General features: G+C 37.8%; 1 protein-coding gene across 1 annotated transcript in view; it reads right to left on the bottom strand.

The window, feature by feature from the left end:
- Positions 1-2,011: 2,011 nt before the first annotated feature.
- GALK (Mevalonate/galactokinase family protein) overlaps positions 2,012-12,073 on the bottom strand; it is a 28,147-nt gene continuing 18,085 nt past the window's right edge. The window contains exons 10-13 of the mRNA XM_010260918.3: positions 11,299-11,369; positions 10,693-10,770; positions 2,551-2,692; positions 2,012-2,448 (exon numbers count right to left, since the gene is read on the bottom strand). Coding sequence (XP_010259220.1) covers positions 2,338-2,448; positions 2,551-2,692; positions 10,693-10,770; positions 11,299-11,369 — 402 coding nt within the window. The 3' untranslated portion in view covers positions 2,012-2,337. The remainder of the gene's footprint in view (positions 2,449-2,550; positions 2,693-10,692; positions 10,771-11,298; positions 11,370-12,073) is intronic.

Genomic DNA, 12,073 nt, shown 5'->3' with positions numbered 1-12,073 from the left:
ATTTGTTCAGTGGTCTGGAGGAAGAGGAAGATGAGCAGTGTTTTTGCCCATATTTGATATAAAAATTAAAAAAGTTAGCATATTCTAAAAATTATGCTGAAAAGATCATTTTTATAGATAATAGGGCCCAAAAGTTGCCCTTATCAGCTAGAATCTCTTTAAAAAACAAACCCTAGGAGATTTCAAGCTTCCATCAGTCGATGGTTCCACGGTTCAGATTTGTGCATGTTCCCATTGATTCTGCACCCACAATGCTTCCAAAAATATTTCCTGGCTTGGTACTTGATGGTAGATAGAAATTGATGCTCGGTATCCAAATGCAAGGATTTTAAATCTGGATCGAACATGGACAGGGAAGTTTTTGGGACTGATTCCCAAGTTGAATGGTCCAACTGTCCGGTTTGAGCGGATGGCTCATTCTAACCAAAGAAATTAAAAATGTCCAAAAATCGTTGTCCGAATTGATTTTTGGGTGAAATGAGCGGATGGCTCATTGACCACCAGATCAATGGTTTTTGGCCAAAAGTGATTTTTGGGTGAAATGGAACCGATTGAATTTTCCAGTCCAACCTTTAGATCCAATCCAATTTTGAAAACCATGTCTAAAAGTTCCTTCGGTGATAATGAAGTGGTCGAATTTTAGGGATGAACAAGGTTCAAAGTACTAATGCTAGGTTCAAAATACCAATGCATATATATATATATATATATATATATATATAATATGGCTGGATTGCAGAATAAAGAGGCATAATCGGGAAAGCATATTATTATTTGTGTTATAATTAATTGAAAGGATTTGAAACTTAAATTTTAAAAATTGGATTTAAAATTTAAGGGTTCCAACTATGATGCCGGAAAGCCATGATATGAGAAAAACTTGTAACTAATCAACCGACATCATCTTAGTGGTAACCAATCTGGTGTGGTTTCAACAAAATTCACATGGAGATTTGATTGCCAAAGCCTTTCCAGCATTATAGATTTTTTCAAAATTTAAAAAGAATTTTTTAGTGATGGAATTAACATGTAGATTAATAAAGGAGGGATTCAAATTAATAAGGATTTGGAATTGAAGGTATGTTTATTCCTGGCTCCTGCATTAATATAAATTATTATGTGTAGGATATTTCTATTAGTTTACACTTGCTGATCTTTGTACATTTTTATATTATATACCATTCCTATACATTCTAAAATTTTTGCATAAGTTGAGCTTTCTTAATTTTAGCAACTTATTGATCTTCTTGAAGAAATTATCATAAAATACCTGTCTGTTTTGCTGAAGTTCAAATAAACGATTACAATATGCATTTTCTTATATTTTTATCATTTATATTACCTTCCCTAGCATACGTAGGCATATTCAAGAGCATTCTAAAGAGACATGTTGGGATATGATTTGGAAACACGTGAATATGATTGGAAAAATTAAAATATCAAAAATATATTAATGACACTAAAACTTAAAAGACGACCCAGATTCAAAGTTTATGCATCAGGAAACAATAGGAAAACCTCTTGGAAAACTTGTTGAGAGGGGATTTTTGGGGGAAAAAAACGCTTTTTTAGTGTATAATTAGTTACTACTCACCAGCTTTTTTTGGGGGGATTCGAATATGGAAAAGATATAATACCCGAAAAACAATTGACCAATAAACTGAAATCATAAACATGGTAGCAAATAAGCTATTATTTATCAAAATTCATGGGTGGGTTTTGATTGATCAAAACTCTTTCCATACCATATCTTTTCTGCATCATAGATTTCCCCCCCCCCCCCTTTTTTTTTTTGAAATAGCTTCTTTGAGGGTTTTCTCTGCTTTTTCAAATGGACTTTTTACATTTTAAAAACCTGTTTTAAACTTTTTGACCAAGTGATTCTTTATTAGCTTTTGGCTTCAACAACATAAAAATCACAAAAATGAAAACCCCCATTTGGAGAAGCTCGGCCAAACACGGCCATGCTAGGCTATAGAATCTAATGGCCCTTCAGCCCATAATGGCCATGTAAAACCTAATTACACACCAATACATAACTGATAAATAGCCAATACAAGCCAGCCTGAACTGATACATGTGTGATTCTGGGCCATTCCACCCATGCCAAAAGGCCGTATCAGATGATTCAGACCACATAGTCTAATATGTATTGATGCTTTAACATTGAAGGGTTTTTTTTTTCCTTTTACCTTTTGTCTTCATAAGGAAAACTATGCAAAGATGTCCCTAACATGATAGAAGCAGGATTATTTCTGGGAACAAGGACATCACATTATCATCCATCTTAATTAAAGCTGACCAAACAGCTTTCCACCAATGTTTACACTGGTGTAACTAAAACTTGAATATTGCAGCTCCACTAGATGGCTTTGAAGCAAAAACATAGAGGCCAAGATCGTTCTTATTGATAACCCCCCTTTCTATCCTTGACTGATAAAATGATTCCTGAAACAGATAAGCACCAAGAAGATCAAAAACCATGTAGCTTAAGTTAATTTTTCCTAACAGAAGACAAGAAAATCTGGTCGGACAGAACACAAGACTAACCTTCAAATTGAGGATGAATTGTGGGACGATATTCTCCTTGACCAAGGCAACAGCACAGCCACCCCATCCAGCTCCTGTAAGCCTTGCTCCAAGTGCTCCATTTTCCCGGCAAATCTTTACCAGTTCTTCCAACTCAGGGCAGCTGAAGTCGAGGAAAAAAAAGAGGAAAAAGTTACCGAGCAGAATTCAGAATAACTATCTTCAGGCATATGGGATTCTGTTACGTCATTTTTCCTTAAAAAATTATCCATGGCAACAAGAACGGACAATTAAGCAGAGGCCCAGCTGCCCAGGAAATTTCCCATGGGAAGGGAGCAATTAATGGAAACCATTAGACCTTTGCCCACCTTATATCTTCTCGAGAGAAGGTAAAGTATAATTTGCGGCATCTGCTTCAAATCCATGGAGTTTGCATGGCAATTTAACTTGCATTGCTTCTACACTTGAGTTGAGAAGTCGGGAGGTAATCACCTTCTAAAAGCACTACAACAGCATTCAATGCCATAACAGATACTTGTGGATTAATTGATTTGGGTATGGCCAGCTTGTTCAAAACAGAATTGATCAGGTTCTGATTTTGCATGATTGGCCGAGTATCTTCCCAATTGCAAATGTTATTCGTTTACCATACTATGCAAGTGACCATTGCCCCCTTATTTTACATCTTTTCAATGAAGCTACTGCTGCCCACATCACTAGATTTGAAGTGCACTGGTTCAAATAAACTAGTTTTCCCCACCCTTATAAACAACTTAAGCTTTCAAGAAAGAAGTGCAGGAGCCGGTTACAGTGGTATTGAACCCAATATCAGATCTCTAGAAGAGAGATTATCTAAGTAGCAGAGTTCGAATGATGCTGGCAACATGATCGAAACTGAACCCAGTTTGAGATGTGAGCTAGAAAATGTACTTGTGCAATAAGAGCTGTACTAGAAAGCCCGAGCCAAGGCCCATTTGTTACATGAAGGGGATAGAAACACTCGTTTCTATCATATCTGTGCTTCAAACAGGAGAAGAAATGCAATTCGTTGGCTCAAGGACTCTCAGCGACAATGGACATCATCTCGAAGAAAGATAAGTGAGACACTCTATCCAACTATTTTGATAATATGTTCACTTCCTCTTCTCTAGACATCTCTGGTTTTAGTGGCTTGCCTCCTAAAATAACTAATGAAGTGAACATGAGACTTTGTATGATTCCAGATACCACTGAAATCAAAGAGGCTATGTAGCATTGCAGCCCTCAAAGCTCCCGGCCCAGATGGGTATCATGCACTGGTGTTCCTTAAGTATTGGCATATCTTGGGAAATGATGCCATCTTTCTAGTTCAAGACTGTTTTAGAGACCCGACAAAGATTAGATATTAATGACACCTATATTTGTTTGCTTCCAAAAGGTTGTATTGTTGAGCACGGGAAAGACAGACCCATTGGCCTTAGCAATGTGCTGTACAAAGTTATCACCAAGATAATTGTTCAAACACTGAAGCCTCTTCTGCCATCTATCCTCTCCCCTTTTCCAAGTGCCTTCAAACCAGGGAGGCATGTAACAAAAACAATCATCACTCAAAAGATCCTTCACTCCATGAACAAGCAGAAAAGAAAGACTTCTTATTTTCTCTAAAGTTGGATTCCTCTAAAGCATATGACAGAATTAGGTGGGCTTTCCTGATGCAGATGCTTTCTTCCCTTGTTTTAATCAATAATTTTGCTCTCATTTTCAAAATTCTCTATTTTACTTAATGGTGTTCATGGGCAGATCTTTTGCTCCTACAAAAGGTTTGAGGCAAGACTGCCCTCTTTCTCCTTATCTCTTCATATTATGTACTGAAGTGCTCTCACACATTCTCAATATAAAGCTGGAGTATAATGAGCTGCATGGCATAAAGTTTGGTAGATCAGGCATGAAAATAAAACACTTACAGTTTGCTAACGATCTTTTGTTTGGAAAGTGTTCTATGACAAAAGTTACTCATATGTTGGAGCTGCTCAACACCTTTTGTAAGTGGTTGGGTCAAGCCATAAACTACCAAAAATCATCTATCCATTTAAGCAAGAATACTCATAGAAGGATATGGCATCGTATCACTAACATTCTTGGAGTGAAGATGATGTCTCATAAGAAGTATCTTGGTGGACCAATGTTTTTCCACAGGTAAAAACTCAAATGTACATGGTTGGTAAATGCTCATTGAGAAGATGAAGAAAAAACTTTCAGGATGGAAGTCCAAGTCACTTTCTCAATCCGGAAGGACCATTCCCATCAAATCAACACTAGAGAGTTCTCCAATCTATCACATGCAATCCTACCTCCTTCCCTAAACTACAAGCAAGAAACTAAACTCTATTTGTAAGAATTTTTGGTGGGGAAATGAGCATTTCTTCAATGGGTCAAAGAAATTTCACCTTATGCGTTAGGAGCATCTCCTAAAACCTAAGGATCTTGGCGGTTTGGAACCTTGAGTAGGGTAATCAAGGTCAGCTCTCTAAATCAATTCGGGACCTCAGGTAGGGTAAGATCCCAAACCTTGGAATCAGCCTGGGTGGGGATCAGTTCAAAGAATTTGGAATTGGACCCTACACGGTAACAGATTGGGTAGGATCAGTTCAAGGTCAGTTCAATTCAGTTCCAGGTAGAACCGACCCATTTTCTCACCCCTAGCCTTTATCTTCTATTTAGACTCCACCCCAGCAGATTCATAGATGGCGTAAGCCCCCCGAGGGGTAGTTAAGTGTTGATGGCACAGTTGGCAAAACAGCTGGTTTTGTCTTTAGGGTTCACATCGAAGTCCCTCCTATTTTCTCATGCGAGGCTAAGCCCATGCAATGCGAGAACCGAGAAAGCCCAATAAAAATTGGGGTGGCTATAATCCACCCCCGCAACTTAGGTACTCAATAATATGCCTGTTTGGGATTTTGGTATTGTTAAAAGATAATAGAGGTAGGGCATCATTAGAGTAATATGGTATAACTGGCTTTGCTGTCCATATCCTATACTGCAGTCCTCAAAAGGATAATGTGAAATATTAACTTCAAACATTTTAAGATAGACTGGCCTGTATGCAAACAAATATGAATCATGTACAGATTTCACATAAATAAATAAAATGGATAAGGTGGCATTCATGAATGGCATATAACCCTAGGCTCTGTTTAATTTGTGGGAAAAGGATGGGAAACACGGAACATACTAGTATTATTCTATTTTCACATTTTTATTTTGAGAAACACCAAAACTAGGGATGCAAGTAGCTATCAAAAAAAAAAAAAAAAACTAACTAGGGATGCAAGGGTAACACCAAATCAGTTGAACCCCAATGAGAAAGGAAATAGAGAGACCATGGTAAAAAATACCATGTATTCTCAGACCATCTATTGCCTCCTTTGCTAGACTGTGAAACTCTTCTTGAACAGTTGAACTCCAGTGTCGATCCTTGCAGTTTCAAATCAAGGTAAGGTTGAATCCACACCCTCTACGTTCATCTACAATGCTCTTTTGTATATTTCTTTGTCACTTTTGAGTTTAGAGATGCATTCTCAGTCTACAATATGATGGGCAGAAAATCTATCTTCCATGGATTCCAACAACCATGGAGAGTTTTCTAACCAGAGAACATAGATTTGCCATTTACAAGTCTTCTCTTTGATTATTTCCACCATTTATTGGGGTGTGCAGCTGAGAGAGAGAGAGAGAGAGAGAGAGGAATGGGAGAAGGGTTTCTTGGCTTCCATTTGAATGGCAGAGAGAGGGAAGAACAGAGAGAGTGAAAATAGAGAGAGAGAGAGAGAGAGAGAGAGAGAGTGATGGGATTGTTGATCTCATTACAGTAGAAGGGCTGGTTCGAGGGAGCTCACCCACCTGAAATGGAAGAGAGAGAAAGAGAGGAAGAAAGACGGGAGAGACTAAGAGATTATTTCATTCATGCCCACTCAATTGATTGTTACAGATTGTTAGAATACACAAATCAGGGGTATTTTGGTCATTTGGGTTTATCCATTTGAGAGTGAAAGGTCTATTTTATTTAAGTTTAAGTTATGTGTCCCATCACTTATGAGGGACAATATGGTCTTTCTTGTAACTATGTTATTGGAGATAAATACAAGTGGGTCGGCCAGAGGTGGATTGATTTTCCTAATCTGGCCGAACCCTTCTTCTTCTTCTTCTCTTCTTCTTCTTTCACTTCTTCTTCTCTACTTTAACCTAGAATCGAATAGGGATTTCACATAGTATCAGAGCAATAAAACCTAGTTCTCTTTTCTCTTTTTTTCTTTCCTCACTGTTTGTCTTCTTCCTGGGTTCACCGCCAACTATTTCAGCTTTCTTTGATTTTCTTCTAGCCTGAGTGGAAGCTCGACAAGAGGCCTAAAAGGAGTGGTTGTTTTGTGGTTTTGGAGGTGAGTATGTCTCCAGTTACTGTGGTGGTGGTCGTTGAGTATGTCTTCTTCCTGGGTTCACCGCCAACTATTTCAACTTTCTTTGATTTTCTTCTAGCCTGAGTGGAAGCTTGACAAGAGGCCAAAAAGGAGTGGTTGTTTTGTGGTTTTGGAGTGAGTACGTCTCCAGTTACTGTGGTGGTGGTCATTGAGGTTGTGTACTAGATGCCCTCTATTCTGTGATACGAAGAGGGCTGTTTGTGGACAGATATGAGCAGTTCTGTTTTTTGCCCAAATAGTGGACTGTAAATGCTGTGTTTTGGTTCAAAATATTTTTTTGTAGAGGTTTGAAGTGATTAGTATGCATATCAGCCTTGTTCTTCTCTGTTTTTACCTCATATGTGTGCTGAAAGTAGAGTTTTTCGACTGCTGAAGTTCATGACAACAGTAGTGTGGTGGTGGTTGTACTGTGTTGAATGGTGTGTGGGTGATTCTGAATAGTTGAAAGTGAAACCTTGTGTCATGTGGTGGTGATTATACTGATTTCTGTGTTTGGTTTAATGGCTGATGGACTTCCGCCCTTGTATTTGGTGTGTGAATGGTTCTGCAGTGTGTAGTACAGGTGTTTGATTTAATGACCGAGTGATTTCAGTTTTTGTATTTGATGTGCAATGTATATTTGAAGAAGTTGGTGGGGCTGAGAGTGAGATAAGTTTTGTGGAAGTGCGTGAAGTTGTGCTGAATATTTGAATGTGAATTAGTTAAGATGGCATCGTTTGGAGATGGGAATGACAATAAAACAGGCATTATGATTTCTCCAGATTACCTAAATGTTCAAATGACATCTATTAAGTTGAATGGTAAGAATTATGTGCCGTGGGCAAAATCTGTGGAGGTGTTTTTAAAAGCCAAGAAAAAGGTAAAACATGTGAGAGAGGAGAAACCCTCCTCTGATTCTTCGAGGTTTAGTGACTGAGAACGGGATGATGCACAAATAATGACATGGCTGTGGAATAGCATGGAACAAAAAATTAGCGTGAACTTTATGTTCCTAGATACAGCTAAAGATTTAGGCAGACTCTTGAAACAGTCTCCCAGAGCCTGGTTTGATGGATTTAGACAGACTCTTGAAAAATTCGGCTATGTGCAAGCTCAATCAGATCACACTCTTTTTATTAAAAAAGTGGGTTCCTCCTTAACCCTACTTGCTGTATATGTGGATGATATTGTAGTGACAGGGAGTGATACCTGTGAGATTGACTCTCTTAAGCAACTCCTTCACCAAGAATTTGAAGTCAAAGACTTGGGAGAGCTACGTTATTTCTTGGGTATTGAGGTACCTAGATCTAAACATGGGATTTTTGTTTCCCAAATGAAGTACGTTTTTGATCTTTTGGAAGAAACTGGGAAGCTAGGTGTTAAGCCTACTGACACACCTATTGAACAAAATCACAAGATTGGTGTACAAGGTGGAGAGCCCCTTGAAGATAAAGTTATGTTTCAACGGTTGGTTGGAAAACTTCTCTTTGTTTCACACGACCAAACATCTTTTATGTAGTCAGTGTTGTTAGCTAGTATGCATTCCCCTAGAACCGCTCACCTACTTGCAGTTGAGAGGATACTAGCGTATTTGAAGGGATGTCCAGATAGAGGTATACTCTTAAAAAATAATGGTCACATGAAAATAAAAGTTTACACAGATGCTGATTGAGCTAGAAGTGTTGATGATAGGAGGTCTACCTCTGGGTATTGTGCCTTTGTAGGAGGAAATCTTGTTTCTTGGAGAAGTAAAAAACAAAATGTTGTTACTCGCTCCAATGCTGAAGCTGAATATAGGTCTATGGCGAATGGTGTGGCTGAAGTGTTATGGTTGAAATCCCTATGAGGAGTTGGGTATTGCTTATGAGAAGCCCCTGATGTCGTACTATGATAATCAAGCAGCTAACATTGCCCATAATCCGATACAACATGACAGAACTAAGCATATTAAAGTGGATCAACACTTTACCAGAAAGAGAGTTGCTTCCCGAGAAGCGTGTCTTCCATATATCACCTCTAACATGCAAACTTGCAGATCTCTTCACTAAGGCAGTTTCAAAGACAAAGTTGGAGCCAGACTTATGCAAGTTGGGAATGACTAATATTTATTCCCAACTTGAGGGGGAGTGTATAGATGTAGAACAATAATGTGGTCCCCACTACTATTTGTCTATATATGTTACTTAGTGGTAGTTGGTAGTTATTTTCTATTTCTATTATTTCTTAGCTTATGTAAGCAGTAGGGGTAATTCTGGTTTTTTAACCATGTTTAAACTATTAATATAAATAGCTGAGTGGGGTGGCAATCTCAATCAAGACCCACACTCTTTTTGACTTTCTTCTCTTCATCTTCTCCTTCTCTTCTTCTCTTCTCTTATTCTCAACTTTCTTTCTTGTTTATTTTACATTACAACTAGGACTGATTGCAGTCTTACTAGACAAGTATCCTAATAAAATATCTTCTTAAAAAGCTTAAAATTATAAAATCATCATTTTTTGTGTGTTAACTAAGAATTTAAGACCTTAGCATGGACTTGTTTGGGCTTGCCTCAAGGGGTGTGGCATGGGGATCTGGGGGTGGATCCCCAGCCCAACCGCTAGGTTCATAAAAAGCAAAAAAGTGTCAAATTTTCAAAAGGCGCACCAAATATGTGCCTTTTGAAAGGGCTGGCACCTAGGACCTAGGCAAGGTGCATACCCTAAAATGCACCTAGGCGCGCCTTTTAAATCACTAGCCAGTCCCATTGCAAAACTAAGGGGAAGGCTTCTACATTTGGATGATTGAGTGAACAAAGAACAATGAAGCAGAGAATTTGTTCACTACACTCCATCAACCAACATTGTTGTTCAAGAACCTCCACACCGTTTCCGATGGCCAACCAACTTCATCTTGACTCGTGCCATTGTCTGCTCTCTATAGGATACCTAGAGAAAGACACTAAGGAAAACCACGTTAAAGACACAAGGGATCCAATCCATCATCTTCCAAGCACATTCGCCTTTTGGTAAAGAGATTCACATAATATCACTTCATCCTTAGCCAATCAATCTAAATTATGTTTTCACAGTTGGTTCAATCTCTCCAAAGCAAACTAGTGTGTCCTAAGGGCTACACTAGAGTAGGTTCTCTACCTCACTTCAGGTTTACAATTCCCATATCGGCATCACTGCTGGGTGATGCTGAAATATGTTCGTTGACCTTCAATTTTTTGGAATAAGAGTTCAGACTTCATCTCCATTCCTATGCATGAATTGATGGTCACCATGCTCTGGCAATTATCCTGAACCAATTTGTTTTGCATTAGGTTCTTGCATGTATTTTGTGTCTTCAAGATGTCTGGGTTATTTTATTCATTTTGCTTCAAGCTGTGTGATCATTTTCTTCTCAAGTTGAATAGAAGATGCCATTGTGTTTCCTATTTGAGAGCCTAATGAGAGAGGTAGTTAGGGGTCCCTCTAGTGAATACCTTTTTTTGGAAACCAAACATGGGAAAAGGAATATCCCAACTATTTTCTCGTGTAAATAAACAATGGAAAATGAAAATTTCACACTTTCTCATCACATATTTTTCCATCCCACCCAAATCTTCCTGCAAACCAAATGGAGCCTAAAGTTTTAGAATGTCAACTACACATTTCTTTACATGGTTGAATGGATATACAAATGCTTGTACGCATATGTTTTGGATATACAATGTGAACCATGCATTCAAGTAAAGAATTGGACTACCTGCACTCGTAGAGAACACTGCAGCTGTAATGGCTTTCATTCATGAGGTCACCAAGTTGTTTTAGTTTGTCCTCGTCACTGCAACATAGCTCTTAGAAATTAGCAATTACAAAGATTTGGAAAATGTAACATGTCTCCAGCTACCTGCCAGATATTGACTGTTTCCCTTCAACCAAGCTAAAAGTTTATGGTAATTTCATTAACTCAAAACTAACCAATAGTTCCTCATAAAGTTTGCTAGAATATTTGGTCCATATATGGAAATCATATTGCTGGTCAAGACTTGGAAGCTGTGGCTCAGAATATAGACCCCTAATTCCACCTACAGGCTACAGGGTTCAATCATAAGATCCATTTCTCAGGAGCAAAAAGGGAACACCCATATATTTATTCATCTGCACTTTTGGTCATGCCACAGAATATGACCATATATCATACTATGAACATATATTTTCTCTGTTATGCATGGGTATCTTAGTACCTAAGCTTCAATTAAAATGTAAGAAAAGATACCCACCCATATCAGTTGAGTAACATAACAAGTGCACTACAAAAGCATGAAAACACCAAAAGAAATAATAATTGGAGATTTAAAATGAAATGCACCTTAGGTTTGATGAGACAGTGTCCTTGAAATCATGGACACGCTTAGCTTCAGAATACACATGAGAGGCTCGCTGGAATAACCATTAAGCAAGTCAGAAGATCAACTTGAAGAACAAATAAGTTGCCATTCATTTCAAACATTAAAAAAAAAAAGGATCATATTCTTAGTACAAACCAACTTTAATATCTATTCCTGCATGAATACTTTCTTATAAACAATTTGGCATGAATCAAAGCAAACTTAACCGCAAAACACTTCAGACTTGGGAATTTGATCATACATTGATCAAGGTAATCCACAAAGCTTAAAACTAAAGTCATATAACTAGCAACAATAACTTAATTTGAGAGATTCTATACTAGCTTATTGGAACATATGGTAATTGATATCAATGTTTTTAAGACCTGGACCAGACCAGACATTTGGACAATTAGACTCAGGAACCAGAGACCATTCCGATTTTTTAGAACCCTGGGTTTTAAATTTCTCAAAAATGGTTGAACTGGTTACAACCCAGCAGAATTGTTGAAAGCCGGCTGCATTTTGACGACACAACCGGTTTTAACAACCCACCCAGGTTGGTAAATGCTCTAAAACCTAAAATGCATGTCTTAACATTCAAACTTGCAATCTAACATTTAGCTAAGTTAGCTTATTACCATTAATCCATCTTGTTATTTGTGCTTAAATTTGTGTTTCTAATATAATTAAAAATATATACATACATACATACATATAATTAAATATATATATATATATTCACATAGTAGAAAT

The sequence above is a fragment of the Nelumbo nucifera genome, chromosome 3 (genome assembly GCF_055504915.1).
Source record: "Nelumbo nucifera cultivar China Antique chromosome 3, China Antique-T2T, whole genome shotgun sequence".
NCBI classification, from domain to species: domain Eukaryota; kingdom Viridiplantae; phylum Streptophyta; class Magnoliopsida; order Proteales; family Nelumbonaceae; genus Nelumbo; species Nelumbo nucifera.
This window is presented reverse-complemented; position numbering and strand designations above follow the sequence as displayed.